Source organism: Typopeltis vanoorti, chromosome 6 (assembly GCF_054136105.1).
Source record: "Typopeltis vanoorti isolate ZY-2024b chromosome 6, IOZ_Tvanoo_1.0, whole genome shotgun sequence".
NCBI classification, from domain to species: domain Eukaryota; kingdom Metazoa; phylum Arthropoda; class Arachnida; order Uropygi; family Thelyphonidae; genus Typopeltis; species Typopeltis vanoorti.
Window position 1 is genome coordinate 134,511,376 of NC_143554.1, and position 17,991 is coordinate 134,529,366.

A 17,991-nucleotide genomic window follows, 5' to 3' on the forward strand; every position below is an offset into this window, starting at 1 on the left:
GAATCAATGGAAAATTCTTTTAGAGATTCGGGAGAGGGGAGTTCTTCAGCATGTGGAAGTGGGTGGAGAGCATATGATATATTTGGGTCAGCTATTGTCCACTTATTTTACCTTGTGATGCCTCCCAAAACAGGTGGTACCATGCAGAAGTTAGCAGTTATTTACATGATTGCTTGGCTCCCCCCCCCCCCCCCCAAAAAAAAAAAAAAACCATAGGATCAGCAAATGGCATCGACACTTTGCCACTTTGGAAGATTTCTTGCACACATACCTCAGCTTGTGTGTAGGGCCCAGACCTGTTCTGTCCCTGATCTTATGTCTTTTTTTTCACTAATGGAGTGATGGCCTTTATCTGGCTTGCAAACATCTCTTCCCTACAAACGTAAGAAAAGTTATTTGCACTATTAACACAAGTATGAGGCATCACTACCGCTGGATTTACACTACAGGGATTCTCGTCATAGATGGTCAGTTACTGTACACTCCCTCTTCTACATATATTTTCATGGGCATTGTTTTGACCCCCTGCCACAGACCAATTTCTGCTAAATCTAGAATAAACAGCAGCAACAACTGTTCCTCATCTTTTTACAGCTGAACTGCTGACATTGAATCTGCTACTCTCATTCATCTTTAATTTCAACAACATTGAGGCTGCAGAACAGCCTTCCCTATAAAGTAATCCCAAAGACTACAACTTCCATCTTTTTAAAAATAATATAACCAGATCATTTTGCTCTTGAACCCAGTCCACACAGAACTTGCAGCAATGTGTGTGTGTGTGTAAAAGGGCAACAGAATAAGCAAAGCTGGTATTGGGAGGAGCCAGTTTAATAAATTCATATGGAATAAGAGAGAAACTAATAAAAATGCTAAACTATTGAAAAAATTAAGATATTCAAAAGAAACCTGCATTGTTAATAACTTTTATATTTATCAAGTAAATAACTTTATTAGAACAGAATTTTTTCCGAAGTATGACAGACATCATCAGTATACAAGATCACCGAATGGTAATTAAACATTAACAGACAATTCTAAACAGCACCACCTAAGTAGCTAGTGTAAGATAACTATAAAAGGTCAATAATTTCCATTTATTAAAAAAAAGTATGTATATTCAGACAAAATAAAATTAGGAAAAATTAGCTGATTTAAAAAGTACTATCTCCCACAAACGAGATAGATGCAGACCATCAGATCTGTTTGAGTTAGGACAGTGAAGTAAAGTTTTGCACTTTTCCTTATAAAGCCATTCTATGAGGAAACAACTTTTATGAAGAACTCTATGTTTAGTGTCAATAGCATGCTCTGCAAGTCCAGACTGCTCAGACCCATGGCATTTAATGTAAGAAGCGAGAAAGGTGGAAATTTTTCTGATGGCACAAAAGGCAACAAGACTCTAATAGTCATTTTTTAAAAAAAGAGGGAATATAGCTAAATGTGAGAATTATATAATAATTTCTCTATCAAGTGTTCCAAGTAAGATTTGTGCTAGCATACGTGAAAAGTGATTGAGAAAGATTGTGGAAGAGAAACTTGGAGAAGAACAAGCTGGGTTCAGACCAAATAGAGGCAGTCAAGTTCAGATTTCTTGCTCTTCTGGTTTTATAGTTCTTTTCAATATGCCAACTAATGGTATTTCATTATTGAAACAAACACTAAACTAGCTACATACTAGGCAGTGTTCAAATCAGTTTTAACTTATGGATCTGAGAATTTAGTTAAAGAATAAAAACATTTGATCAAAACTACAAGAGTTCTGAGAAAACTTAGAAAAGTAAATCTTCAGATGGCAATATCACATTAAAAATTAAGATATTCAGAAGAAACCTGACAGAGCTAACCTGAAGTGGTATATTCACTTCAACAGTATGGGGAGAGGAAGGTTAGCTGGATCTTCCTCTAGTTCTTTTTATTTGCCATCTTGGCAGCTGAGAAGATCTAGGTGGATTGATACAGTTAGAAGACAGAAATATAAAAGATGACAATCTTAGAGTCATGGCAAATAGTCTGCAAGAAATTTGTCAACAGGAAGTTGTAATCATGTAAACTTATCATGCATGACTATCATAGTATCCTGTATTTTCTTGTATAGCGAAACCTGTGGAGTATTCATAACTATAAAATAACACGTATCTCATAGCAGATAATTTTTTAATATGTAAATATTTTGTCTTATGTATCATAAAACATCTTCAGTACAATTATTAAACAATAGGAACTAAATTAAAAAAAATATATACATATATTCACCCTCTGTCCAGAAAGAAACCGAACTTTTTGAAAATAGAAGAAACTAGTGGCGCCACCCGTTGTATCTTTTAGTTGTCAAAAGCGGCAACCTTCATTAGTGTTGTGTCAACTGTTTATGACATTTGTTTCACGAATTATAGTTACAACAGTGACAGTGTGTTTTGACAAACGGTCGGAAAGTGAGTTTCAAACAGAGAGCTGCGATTAACTTTTGTGTTAAACTTGGTAAACGCTTTACTGAAACACATCAAATGCTACAAAAAGCTTACGGTGATGGATGCTTATCCCGTACTCAAGTTTACGAGTGGCTTAAGTGATTTCAAAGGGGTCGCAAGACGCTTGAGGACGACGAAAAGCCAGGCAGTCCAAAAACTGGATTGAGCGAAGTTAACATCCAAAGGTGCGTGATTTCATCAAAGAAAACCCGAAATCTTCCATCAGATTGATTGAAGATGAATTGGGGATTCCAAAATCAACTGTACGCAACATTGTGACCAAGAGTTTGGGCCTTCGTAAATTGAATTCACGATATGTTCCCCACAAGTTGATTGACGACCAAAAAATGTATTGAATTGAACACTGCAAGGACCTCATTAAAACCGCTTGTAAGGACAAACTTCCTTGAAATGATTGTTACTGGTGACGAAACATGGTGTTTTGAGTATGAGCCCAAAACAAAGCACCAGAGTGCTGAGTGGAGACCACCAGAAGAGTGGCATCCAAAAAAAAAAAAAAAAGAAAAAAAAAAAAAGGTCGCTTGGAAAAGTCAAAAGTAAAGATAATGCTGATTTGTTTCTACAATTCCAAGGGCATTATCCACAAACAATTCATTCCGCCTGGCCAAACGGTCAATGGTGAGTTTTATCTTGAAGTTTTGAAGCGATTGACAGCGAGAATTCGGTGCGTACAGCATGAATATTGTGATGCAGGCAGCTGTTCACTTTTGCACGATAATGCACCATCTAATCGTTCGAACATTGTGAGACAGTTTTTGAGCAAAAACCAAGTTTGTGTGTTGGATCACTGGCCATATTCACCTGATTTAATACCCTCCTGTGACTATTTTCTCTTCCCCCGACTTCATTTGCCGATGAAAGGAAAGTGATATGACACCACTGAAAACGTTCAAGTGGCAATAACCACAACCCTCAACAGTATCCCAAAAACCGATATAAAAAACTTTGTTATATAATGAATTCATTGATCATGCCAAACACTGTATCAAAGCTGAGGGAGAGTATATTGATTGAAATAAATGATTTGAATAATTGTAATTGGAATGTGTTTTATTTTCTATCAAAAGTTCGGTTTCTTATGGGACAGCAGGTGTATTAGTTTGCTTTGCCATTTCAATTACCCTTATTTTAACTCGAGCTTCATACTTTCTTCGTTTTGTTGCTGGTTCCATGATTTTAAATGATAACAATTTTAATAATCCAAAATTTTAAAAAAATGCAAAATTAATAATTAATTAAAATTGGAGCTAATTACTTTTTTAATTAGGGTAATTCGCGTAAATACTAAATCTATGCTATGCAAAAAAATAACGGATATGCATAGATATAAAAATAATAGATATAACAACAATACCTAACATTGCATTAATATAAGAAAGAAGAAATTGTGGGGGGGGCGTCTTAAAAAACCGACATAAGCTTAAAACTTAAAATAGCCTAAAATTTAGGCCTCATCTTATATGCCAGTCGTCCTATACGCTGACATATACGGTACATCACAGATTCTTAAAATGAATAACTGTTGGAGGAAATGTGAGGTTCCATTCGATGAGTTAAAAGCTAAGGTTTTATATATATATATATATATATTTAAGAAAGGAGAAAAGAAATGATTGTGGAAATTACATAGAAATAATTTATTAAATACAGGTTACAAAATTTACAGTAAAATCCTGAATAAAAGACTTAGAAACACTGCAAACAATCTACTCTCAGAAGAACAAAATGGTTTCACACATGGAAGACAGTATTTATGGGCTAAAACAAATTAAAAAAAAAGACAATTTAATTTTTAATTTAGAGACTCATATGGGCTTTATAGATTATGAGAAAGCTTTTGATAATATACACAGAGAAAAACTATGGAATATAATGAAAAAACAAGGATGTCTATTACATTTGGTACAAGCTATAAAGTTTATATAAAGATACAAAAATACAGTTACGATTAGGTAATTAAATTAACAGAAGAGATTGAAATAAATCAGGGTGTCAGACAGGGATGTAGCTTATCTCCAACTCCATTCAATATATATATTTATATTCATCATAGATTATTAAAATATGGAACACAACAATAAAACAAGGCATCCAGTTAACCAGAAGAATTGTTATAACCTTGCTTAACGCAATTAATTAATCCATCAATTAATGCGCACTAAGCAAAATCGTGTTAAGCGAATACAATAGGAATAATTATAATTCATCCATCAGATAGCATAAATTTGAAAAAACTTTATAAGCTATATTAGAGGATAATAAAAATCAATTGTTTAAATTTTTATTTAATGTCTAAACATTTGATTGAGCTACTTTTTTTTACAAAAAAAAAATTAAGTAAAGAAGTCTGAATAGTGCACGATATTTTCATCTCATTATGCAATTTGTGATAGCTGGCAATCGCTTTATCAAGATTTCGATAGACTTCAAAGCTTTGTTCTATCAGGATCAGCATTAAACAAAATTTCCTTAGCATAATCAATGTGATTGAAAACTAGCTCAAGTTCTTATGTAGTTAGCTTCTTAGTTGTAACATTCTCTTCTCATTTGCACTCCTCATCTTCTTCTTCATATGCATGCTGCTCTTCTAGTTGAAGGAGATCATTCTCGCTTAATTGTTCTGAATGGAAATTGAGCAAATTTCTCACATCTTCATTATCCAGGGGTTCCATATCAGGGGTTGAATATAATAAAGCCTTATAGGTATCTAAATTAAAGCAAAATGAAGGAAAAGTGATTGAGTAAGAGAACAGTGGTGGCTAGCGACACTCGACAGTTGACTTAAAGAGCTATCATCGCAAGCATACATGCAAACTCTGTTCTCTTGCTCAATCACTGCGAATTCAACATGTGCAATTGAATGAAATGATACTATTTTCCGCTTTAAGCGAGTGATTAATCAGTTAACGTGAAATTTTTTGTAGCCAATCTGCAGTGAGCGGCAGCACTGCTGTTACATTGACAAGTGCCACTGCTTGCTGCAGATTGGTGACAAAAAAAAAATTTCTCGTTAACTGATTAATCATTCACTTAAAGCGGGAAATAGTATCATTTCACTCAATCAAACGAACTGATTATTGTGCATATCAAATCCGCATGAAGTGAGGTTTTCCTGTGCATGCAACTTCCAATACCGATTCTCTTCAATTCCCTGCACATAATTAGTGAGATACAGATCAGGAACAGCCTTCATTAAATGCTTCATCAATTGCTGCTCACAGGAAGTTGTGTTTGTCTATACAAGCCTTCTCAGACAACAACAATCTTGTTCCTGACAGACTATCTTAGTATCACAGTTACATCTCTTAGACAAGCAATGTGAGTTATTTTTCCACTGATCAAACACTCAGAATATCTAACCTTTTGAGAAACAGTCAGCTCTGCTGTTTTCACATGTGGCGCCAGCCAAATGGGACCTACAATAAGCCCTTTATTGAACTCCAAAAGATCCTTTGTTTTTCTCATTGCGATCAACACTATAGACCAGTGATTCTTAACCTTTTCAAAGTCATGAAACACTTTTGATTATAAGAAAAATTTGGGGAACATCAAAAGCATTAGGGTCATAAAACTAACAATAAAAATATGCATGGACTCGCCTTTTATAAAAATGGAACCTATTTTAATGTGATACTTGAGCTTGTTGGCTTCTGCAGATTTTAGCAATATCAGGTCTAATATACTGCTCACAATTAGGGGATATTTTGTTGTTGTTATTCTTGTTGAAATTATTTCACGCTAAAATGTATAATTTGTTAAATTTGTAATAAATATCGATTATTTAAACAATATCTCATCAATTGCACCCTCTCCATAAGTAAAAAATATTTATTCATGTATAAAGTACCCAATAGTTATAATTATTTGCAGAAATTTATAATTATCTGACAGAAGCTAAAATATCCCTTAATTGTTTTGAGCAGTGTATGTGTTAAAAAGCTACCCTCATCTCTTTGTGTATATTAGTAAGTCTTTCACGCTTTTTAGTTTTTATCTGGATTAATAAGAAACCGAGCTCACACAAATATGATGTTGAAAATTGTAACAAAATTTTCAGTGCCCTTGTAGAGAGAGCTGGCTTGCACAAAAATCCAAAATTCCTCAAGAGTTATTTCAGAGAATTTCATTTTTAGAGTACAATCCATTGACAAGGTAACTAATTGTTCTTCTTCTTGTAACGAAAATTCACAACTCAATGTATTAACTGTGCCAAATGGATTTCATATCCAGTAATAATTGTGTGTATTTAAGTAAGGAAAGTAACTTGAAATCTTGTCTTCCAATATTGTTAATTGTTCTGTTATAACGGAAATAATTCCCTTGACATTTTTTATTCAGACTAGCCAATTACATTCAGAACTGTGTCATGTGACATCTTCCACTGGCGGAACACTTGTAACCAGTTCACGGAACACAAGTGTTCCGGGGAACACCGGTTAAGAACCACTGCTATAGACAATTACTGACCAGCAGCAGCATTCTTTAAATAGTTGCCTAGAACATGTTGTGACAGAGATGACCAAGTATTTTGCATATACAGTTCATGATGTTTACATATATCTGCATAAAGGTTTCTAATTCCATGGCCAATATGTGTATTGGCCATTTATCCTTCATGAAGATATTCATTCCATTTATCTTTCATGAAGTCACAAATACAGCAATGAAATGTGATAGAATATGTTAATAAATCAATTTATTTTTATACAGTTCTAGTGTTTGCTAAAATCTATAAGTTGAACTACACTGTCTTATAACCAGATGGGCTTATACTTGAATCACAGCAAACCAGAGTTAACTTGTACTCGTAAAAGGAATATGATAACTATCATTGTTCATAAGAACTGACTTAAAATTTTAATTCAATAACAAAGAATATTACAATCAGTTACTAGATTGAAAAAAAAAAAAGATAAATAAAAACACTGCATGTAAGAATCAAAGAACACAAAAATTACCTCTCTCTCTTTTTTTCTCTGTCACTGTCTGAATCCTCACTTGATGATATCGTAGCTTTTGAAACTACCCGACTTCGCTGTTTAGCAGTCAAGCCATCATCTTTCATGGTTATTTTCTTAGGTCTCTTTGAAAACAGCTTTCTACATTAAAATAAGATAACTGACTAGGATTATGAATTTAAAGTTACCACAATCAAATAAGCATTTTCTAAGAATATCTAATATTGGTCAATATTTTATATACAGTGGTATCTCGCTAATCAGAACTAATAAAAACCGTGCTCATTCGGATTAGCAAATTTCCCCCAAGAGGCAACAATAACTAGCGTTACTGTTGCCTCTTGGGGGAAAATAATCAGACAAAAATAATCAGCTTCTAATGATACATCAATTTAATTCTGTAAATAAATGAGGTAACTAATAGAAAAAAAGCTACTGTACTGTAACATAAAAATTAAACGTGGCTGTACCAGCCTTGATGATCTACGCAAAGGATGCCCAAAAAGTGTATGTACTGTATTGTTGAGAATTCTGATTTAATAAAATTGCATAGTGCATACATAATTTAATTTGCGTAAAAATTATCACTTTCTTGTACAGAACGCAAAAAAAAAGTTTCACAAAATAACACAAAAACTTTTTTTTATTTCTTTGTAAAAAAGTCACCGATTTTCTTTTGCTTCTTGGAAGCTAAACTTTTTTCGAATGCTTCTTCTCGGAGCTGCATTAGCAACAAAATTTTGTGGAATGGCATATCATTCTGCTTAGCCTATTCTATACACATATTGAAACTGTCAACTGCCTCTCCATGTTTTACTTTTTTTTCTTCGAGTTCTTCATCGTCATCATCGTCTTCTAATTCATTCTGCATCGTCATATTTATAATTTCAGCATCTGATTTGATTTCGAATTCACTTTCGGTTCTACCTGTAATCCATTCTGTAACATCTGCTTGTGAAATTTCAACATCTGGATTTATATTTTTAACCAAATCATGCACGTTTTGAATTTCCTCTTTTTGTGTATCACCATAGTTATCTTGGTAAATTCTTAGAAGGCCACAGTTTTTTCCATGATGCTTGAATTGCTTCAGGTTCAACGGCTTCCCAAGCAGCAGCAACTAAGAATGCTACATCCTTCAAATTTATGTTTTTTATCGATGTGGTAATGTCATAATTTTGGGAAATTACATTTAAAAGCAGGTCTTTACGATATTTTAATTTAATGGATTGTATTATGTTCTGATCCATTGGTTGCAACAATGGAGTATAGTTTGGAGGCAAAAACATAACCGTAAAATTTTCATCCTTACTAATCAATTCATCTGCCGGAGGATATCCAGGGCAGTTATCCAATAATAAAAGTGCTTTCTGTTCCAAATTCTGGGATTTTAAATAAGTTTTAACAGACGGTACGAAATCGTTGTGAAACCAGTTTGAAAAAAGTTCCATATTCATCCATCCTTTACATTGACTTGGGTACAAAACCGGAAGGCAGCAGTTCTTAAATGGTCTTGGGTTTCTTGATTTTCCAATCATAAGTAACTTTAATTTATGTTTTCCTGAGGCGTTTGCACAAGGCATTATCGTGACACACTCTTTGTACATTTTTCAACCGGGTGCTGAGGCTTCATTTCTGTGAACTAGAGTTTTCTCTGGTAACGACCTCCAACAAAGACCACTTTCCTCCGCATTATAAATTTGATCATCGGTTAAATTTAATTCAAGAATTTTTTCTAAAAAAAGCTTTTTGGAATGGTTCTACAGCAGAAAAGTCACTAGACAGTTTTTCCCCTGATATTGATAGATACCGAATACTGTGGCATGTCTTAAATTTTTCTAGCCAACCATCACTTGCTTTGAATTTCTGATCCGGGTAAATTTGTGAATGGAAATGCTTAGCTTTCTGCTTTAAAATGTCTCTGGAGATGGAGACATTTTAAAGCAGAAACATTTTAATGAAGAAACCACGTGTAAACAGCAGAATCAAGTAAAGAAAAATCACTTGTTTTCAGAGTTTGTCTCTTGCTTGGTCCTTCTTCTGTGGTTGAAACATAAGTTAAAATTTTATCTATGTTTTTTTTTATGTCACTGATTGTAGATTTGCCGACATTGTATTTAGTAGCAAGTTTATGGCTGAATTATTTTACACTTATCCGACAATGATAATGTTACGTGTTTTCTTTTGTTAGGCTTCGACCTGGTAGCCATTTTAACGTAATAAATTTTAGTGTTAAAAACAGTAAAATAAAAAATGAAGTTAATAAACAATAAAACTGTCACTTTAAAAATTTATCTGAAAAATAAAATCACTTACTAAAACAATCGATAATCATTCACTGAAAACTCACAAAAACACAAAACAATAAACGACAACTCAGGCAACATTTCATTTCAATAACCAAAGAAAAACTGAGCATTATATACAACCAGGCTTTAGGCTAAGTCGTTGTTGTTGAAGGAACATAAAGATAAACAAACACTGCAATGGTGACTAATCAGTTCATTAAGGACAGCAGTGATACATGCTGACAATACGGGTACGTACTGTACAGTATAAAAAAGCAAACTTGAACACACAATAAATCAAAATAGGTCTACAGTATAACTGTACAATCGACAGTATGAAAAAAACACTGTACTGTACTGTAATAATAATAAAATAAATAATAACAGTTAAAATAATAATTATTAAATAAAAATAATAGTACATAAAATAATAATACGTAATAAATAAAACTTTTTTTTTTCCTTTCAAACCGCAGTTCGGATTACTGGAGGGTTCGAACTAAAGAGGTTCGGATTAGCGTGATACCACTGTATATATATATATATATAAATCATTTAATGATCTGAAAGCTCAAATGAAGTCAGAATTTGTGAAACAGAAAATTCATTGACCAGTTTCTTTCACTATAACTTTGAATAAAACTACTTGTAACTTATTTCAAACAAGATGAATTTTATTTGTTATTCAATCTAAGATATATACTTATATAATTATATTAATAACTAATATATATATATATATTTGGATACATATCTACAAAAGTGTGCTTTTCTTTTAACAACCTGAAAAATTAACCAGCGGGCTATCGTTAGCATATTTGTTCTATGTTTGCAGATGTACTTTTGGATTTCAGATACTTGTTTTGTAGGATGATATATCTTGCCACTTTTATCTATAGTTAGCTTACTTAGCTTGATCATTTGATGAAGACTAATGAGGTCAGAGAAAAGATTTGAACTTAAGAGTCCCTTTTCCACAGCATAATGCATGGGACAACCTTTTTGAAGCTAGAAGCCATTCTGGATATACCTTGACAGTTTATTTAATGGTATTAATTCACAACACAGAATAAAAGAAAATAATTATTTTCTTTTATTTTGCTATTTGGTCACATGGTCTAGACACATTGTCAGTGTATTTAAATAGTCAACACTAAAATACACTTCACAATGGAACAGGAAACTAATGACTGTCTGCCCTTCCTAGATACACTAGTCACAGACCTTCCTGAAGTTCATTATCATTATCCTGAAGTTCATTAGAAACCCTACACATACAGAGAGATATTTACACATACAATCACACCATCATCCGGCTCAAAAATACGGTATTCTAAAAACACTAACTCACAGAGCCAGAGCTATCTTCAATGATCAAGCTCTTACTACCGGTAAGTTAGCAGTTAGAATTGAAGTACAGGGATATGGTTTTATGTTTAATCTGTTGTCAGACAAGGATGTACATTATCCCTTCTGTTATTCATTATCCATATGGATCACATTATGAAGGAAAGTGGTTTCCTTCTCAGAGATTATGTATGGTCAAACCGACAAAATCTCAAACACACAAAGAAATATTAGAACACCACACCGTTGTTTACAAATTTCCTTGCCAAAAAGACTGTGATGTCACCTATCACCTGCTCAACTATCAGGTCTTTATGGGCAAGGCTATAAGAACACTTCCATGACTGTAACATCCCTATCCCAGAACATTTAAACAATAAAAAACGCAACAAAATGAAAAACAGGATACAAAGTACAGGAAAAACTGAAATAGCAGTCCATGCCCTTGAACAGAAACATACCCCACAAATCAACAAGACCATGATATTAGACATACAAGACAATGAAACAATGCTTAGAATATTGGAAACGATAGCCATAAAATGCAACGAAAACTCAATAAATGTCCATAGACCCTACATAATCTCCGAGAGTTGGAAGCTCCATAACATAAAAATCAGGTCAAGACTCCGACCAATAGGAGACAACACAAGCCACCAAAGACAGAAACACCTAGCCGACATGACATAGCCTCCACTTCCCCCACAAGTTCCAAAGATGACACAGTGTCAAAACGGTTCACATCTTGTTACTCCCACCCCTGATTTTTCCCCATCAATCCCTCCTCTTCCCCCCAAAAATATCTATCTTCAGATACTTCTCTCATCTCCCCCTCTCCCAAACGCTCTCTACCCACCCTTAATAATAATAATAATAATAATAATAATAATATATATATATATATATATATATATATATATATATATATATGAAAAATCTAGGTTTTTTCAAATAATTTCCCCACATAACTTTACCCCCACTTTCCCAAAACCCTCTTCCTTTTAACAGCTTAATAGCAGATGAATGCATATTGCCAGGACAAGGAGACAGAAACCAACATCCAAAAAAAGGTGTCCAAATGTTCCTCCTATATTATTCTTCATACATTAGTTTTATAACACTTCAATAATGCCCTAAGATTTGAGTAAAGAGCCAATGACACTGTAAAAAAAAGGGGCACTCTTAAACGAAAGTAGGCTATATTAGCGATTAAAATAATAGATGAAGGGAATCTTCCAGAGGCATGTTACTGAACAGTGATTCAATATAGAAGATGATTATTAAGTCATTAGGTTGAAGGGAAAGATTTTGCACTTTATGTAGGAAATCAGAAGAATTTTTTTATGAAAGAATAGGAGTTACCAATGTGAGCCTACACAATCCATAACAGGACAAAGAGAAATGCCTTTCTCTTTGTCCTTTGGTAAACCAAAGGCTTGTGACTTCACCTAATAGTGAGGTTTAAGTTTCTGAGTCAACTATTGGTGGGACTACACTCAGATTTCTGGTAAATGGATCTGTCATGTAGTAAGAGAGATCTGTTTTCTTTTGTATTCAGAAGAGTCCATAACCACAGTGGCTTTTCCTTTGTCTGCTAATGTAATAATTAGATGGCAGTTGAAGCTTAGTGACTTCATAGCTTTAATTTCTGCTAAAGAAATGTGTGAAAGAGGAAGCTTGATTTTCAGTAGCACAAAAGAGATTTCCAGATGAAAATTGTTGGCGTCAAACCAAATTACATTTTTTCTTTCAAAAACCAATAAAGGGATAAATAATCAAAGATCAAGTCCATCTTGCAAAGCATTATCCAGTATCTGTAATCTTGTTATCTCTTTTGAATCTAGCTCCAACTAATGAGACCTCAATAAAGGTCAAAACTGGTCTGGGTAGTGGTCCCTTCTCATAATGCACACATAAAAATTACAATAGCATTGAAAGGATGTGTGCTTTGCATTATGGAATACTAAGGCAATTTATATGAAGGCATCAGCTTCTATATACAGTCATACCCCGACTTACGCGAATTCGGAGTTACGTGGTTTCTTATATGTACGTATTCCCGTCCCACTTCACGCCTCACCACCAGTCGTATCTTTCAGGTGCCGGCCGCATTCGCCAATGCCGCACATGCTGTGAACAAGCACTGATGTGTTTCTCGCGGTCTCCATTCATACAAGATTTTTATAGTCTACAAACCTTGCGATTGTTTAATTATTTTTTATGTGATAAAAATTTTATCACATAAAAAATAATAATGTCATCCAAAAGAAGCAAGTCCGATTCTTCTACAGCTAGCAAGAAAAGAAAAACATTGACTTTGCAAACAAAACTCAACATTATTAAGGATTTTGAAGGCGGAATGAAAATTTGTGAGCTAGCAAGAAGTTCGATCTACAGGAATCCATAGTAAGAACAATCATAAAAGAAAGGTTTACAGATTTTGGAGGACATAGATTCTAATGAGGAACGAATTGTAGGCAAGGAATAAAAAAATCATTAGCTTGCTATGAAGAAATTTTGTGTGACAAGAAAAAGACATTATGCTGTCAGATGAATCTATTAGATTTTATGAAACCATCGACATCAAAATAACTTTCTTTGTTTTTTATGCATGAAAAACTACAATTATGATTATATTTCTTAAAAAATATAGGTGTTTTTGTAAACCTTTGGTCCCAATTGTATGTTTGTATTATAAATTACATGCAAAATTATACCCCGAGTTACGCGAATTCGACTTACGCGCTTTTTGTTGGTCCCACCTACCGCGAAACTTCGGGGTTTTACTGTACTGTAGAGTGCAAAGGAGAGTGTCAAAAATGATATCAGGATTGTGGAATATTAATTATGAAGAGCAGATCGAGAATTTGTAGGCTGCAGAAACTAGCAAACAGGAGAAAGAGAGGTGATGTGATTGAGACTTACAAACTTCTGAAAGGATTATACAGAATTTCAGTAGATGGAAGTTTTCATTTTATGGAGGGTGAGGAAAGGATGCGAGGGTATCCATGGAAGTTGAGAATGAATGCAGTCAAGAATGGGGTGAGGGCTAGATTTTTCTCATAGAGTGGTGAATGATTGGATTAGATTGGATTTGGATGTTGTGTGTGCAAGTAGTGTGAATGAATTCAAGAATAGGCATGACAGCCAGTGTAGATATAGTATGGTCTCCCTTGATGAGTTCCTGATTCCTTGGAGTCTCTCTTAATAATAATAATTTCTTGGCATCTTTAATTTAAGCAATTTAATTCCTTAAATAATGTTGTCTACATACCAGTGTTTGGACTTACAGCTAAATTACCATAGAAATCTAAGAATGAAATGGCCAAATTTTGTGAAGGGTTTCCTACCTTAGTAATTTACTCTTATTTTTTATAATCAAGTGACAGTTGAGTTGGATGAAGCAGTATAATGGTGCCATTATACTGCTGGTGTAGCCATTTCCAGTCAAAGGAATATGATAGGATACTGTACTGAAATCTATTATGAAAATATTCATTTTTGTTGTCTCATTTTACATTTATCAAACTTATTAAATACTTCAAAATGAATTAATCCTACAGAGAAATGAAGTTAATAAAAAAAGAAACAATATAGAAAGACGAACCATCAAGAGTGTGCATATGATGATGAAGATTAAACACTCCTTAACATCTGTATGACATAAATCATTTCTTTATTATTATAATTTGCTTGATTTTCAAGGTTTTGTTGACTGTTATTTAACATTAAGTCTAAGGGGAAATAAATTTCTGTTTTATGAGCTTATGCTAGGAATGAAATAACTCATAAAGTTGGTAACTACCTGTATTTTATTTAACAGAGATGTTGAAGGCATGTGTTTTGGCATTTGTACATCAATACAAAATGCAAAGTACATTCCTATTTTAATATTCTAATTTATCAATTGAAAAGCAAAAGAAACAGTTGAGGCATGCACAGCTACTAATTTGTTTTTGTTCAAAATGTGCAGCATACTGTCTTAACTTACTTATCACAAATCATTTAGTTTAACCCTCAACAGAATAATGCATTCAAATTTTGCAACTTTCTTTAGAAGTCATATGATATTAACTTAAATTGTTATTTTTTTTTTAAATTAAGATATATGTACACATTCATTCCTGATAAGTATAAATTCAATAAAATATGAACTTCATTTTAATAGTTTTCATAAAATATCTTAAAAGTAGGTTAGCCTAGCTGTGCGCTTCGCAACCATATGCTTGAGGAAGGAGTGTCCTAGGTTCGATTCCCGTCAGTGACATGAAGACCTGAAGGATCTTCCCCAGCCATAGTTAGCCGGTCTTGGAGGCGGACAGTAGGGTTTTTTCCCCAGTTTATTTGGGGGTTTCATCCCGCAAAGCAGGAAAAACCAGCCTAGAGAACTCAACATAAGGACATAGGATACACCGGGGAGTAGGGCTGACCACCTTATCCTGTAAATGGTTGAGGTCTGAAAATTAATATAAACCCTCGACACCACAAGGTAAAAGAGGGTAAAAGGAAAATGAGATGATGAGATCTTAAAAGTATGCAGCTCCAGCACACAACCAACTGGAATACAAGAAAGCAGTGCTTAGTTAAGATAAAAAGCCAAAAGGCTAGTTTTCTGGCACCTTAATATAGAAAATAAGGGGATAAACATCCTTTGTTGTTTTATAGCCAGTAAGTGAAACTAAAGATCGATAACTACGATCCATAAGTTTCATGCCGAAAAACTATCAGCGAGGGCAATTCGAAGTAAAGGTGGAGCAAGCTCCCTCACTATTCTTGATATTTTCTCATAATGTAAAACACAGCTCCTAGGAGATGTAATACTGTCATTACATTACGAGGAGAGGTCACTTCCCAGACCAGTTTCAACCTTTTTTGAGGTCTCATCAGTGAGTAGGTAGACCTGGAAGATATCAAAGCTTAGTGAAAAGAACTTACATACCTTCACTATACAAATGCCATAAAGGTGTAATTTTATTTTAGTTAAGATAAAAAGCCAAAAGGCTAGTTTTCTGGCACCTTCAATAAGGGGATAAACATCCTTTGTTGTTTTATAGACAGTAAGTGAAACTAAAGATCGATAACTATGATCTATAAGTTTCATGCCGAAAAAGATCGTAGTTATCGATCTTTAGTTTCACTTACTGGCTATAAAACAACAAAGGATGTTTATCCCCTTAAAGCAGTGCTTATCAAATTTCAAATAACTAGAACATTTTCAAATGAATTTCAGTGCTGTTGCAAAAAAATAAAATAAAATAAATAAAAAAATAAATGCATGTTATTTGATCTGACTGACTTTTGAACTTAACAAGTTCAGGGAGATATACATGTACATATGAAATGAAATGAGAAAATAGATGAAACAGGACATGATCACCATCTGGTTTAAAGCACAATAAAAATTCTTATTTTTGATGAGATTTTCTGAGCAATAAATACAAATTTTTATATTCAGGCAATGACAATCAAGGAAAAGAAGGAGTAGCCATAGTACAAAATTAGCCTCATACAAAATATGAGGCTAATCTTCTTGAATGGCAGGCAGTCTCAAGTAGAGTGATGTGGGCAAATATCAGAATGGGGAATTGGACAATGAGATTTATCTGAGCCTATGGTCCCACAGAAGGTTCTAGTAAGGTAGAAGTGGAGGAATATTTTGATGCTTTAGAAAAAGCAAATAACACAATGAAAATAGAAAAGTTGGTCCTTGTTGGGGATCTAAATAGCAGAGTAGGAAATGATTGTCAGATATACAAAAATATTTTGAGAAAATTTGGAGAAAAGAGCAAAGCTAATAATAATCGCAAATACCTGTTCGATTTCTGCTCAGGACATGGACTGGTTATTACTAACACCATGTTCCAACATAAAAATGTGCACAAACTCACATGGAGAGAAGAGGAATAAGAAAAGTCTCGTTGTCTATATTATTGTTCATAGTAATGTTTTCTCCCTGGTGCAGGCCACCAGAGTGTACAGAGGAATTGAAATTGGAAATGATCACTATTTATTCTTCAGCAGGATAAAACTGAATTTCATATTGAAAAGAATAACATGCAAGAAATTTTTAAAGAGAATAAAAGTTGAGCAGCTCTCAGATGTGAACTGTAGACTAAAATACACAAAGATTATTGAAGAAAAAATGAATGAATTTCAGAACAGGAACCAAACCTTGGAGATTCAGTGGCAAGCCTTGAAGAAAACCCTGACTGATTCGGTCAGAGGGGCATGTGGTGAGGTTGTCTGCAAGGATAGAAAAATCAGAACTCCATGGTGGACACAGGACGTTAAAGAGGCAGTGAAGGAAAAGAAGAAAGCATATCAAAAGTTCCTGGCAAATAATAATTCAGCTTGTGCTCTTAGAGAATACAGAGACAAATGTAAGAAAGCTAAATACTGTGTAAAACTAGCTAAACAAAAGTCATGGGAGAACTTTGGCAAGAACATAGAAAATAAATATCAAGAAGGTGGCAAAATATTCTGGAGGTTGTTGAAGAAGCTTAGGAATGGAGGAAAGAGTGCTATAAAAGGAGTTAGAGATGATAAAGGTGTCATGAAAACGGGAGAAAAAGTTATCCTTGAAGTATGGAGTAATTACTTTGAAAATTTGCTAAATGAAACAAGCAATGATGACAGCACAGTGATAATCTCACAGAGAGATTAGCTCTGCTAATGCATTCCTGGATGCTGACAATGTCAAGTTCTTTCCTAATATCCCCGTTTTTAATATGATATTGCCATTGATGCCATCTGTTCGCGCCCTAATCTTTCTCAGGACTCTCATATCTGCAGTAGCTGTCTTTGGTCAACTGTTTTACTTCTGACCCAGCTCTCAGATCCATAAGTTAAAACTGGTTTGAACACTGTCTTGTATACAGCTAATTTAGTGTTCCGACTAATTTCTCT

The 17,991-nt window shown here is 33.9% G+C and overlaps 1 protein-coding gene across 1 annotated transcript in view; it reads right to left on the bottom strand.

The window, feature by feature from the left end:
* Positions 1 to 17,991, bottom strand: part of Ctr9 (RNA polymerase-associated protein Ctr9) — a 340,468-nt gene that overhangs the window by 35,125 nt on the left and 287,352 nt on the right. The window contains exon 20 of the mRNA XM_090393725.1: positions 7,451 to 7,591. Within this exon, the coding sequence (XP_090249851.1) occupies positions 7,451 to 7,591 (141 nt within the window). The remainder of the gene's footprint in view (positions 1 to 7,450; positions 7,592 to 17,991) is intronic.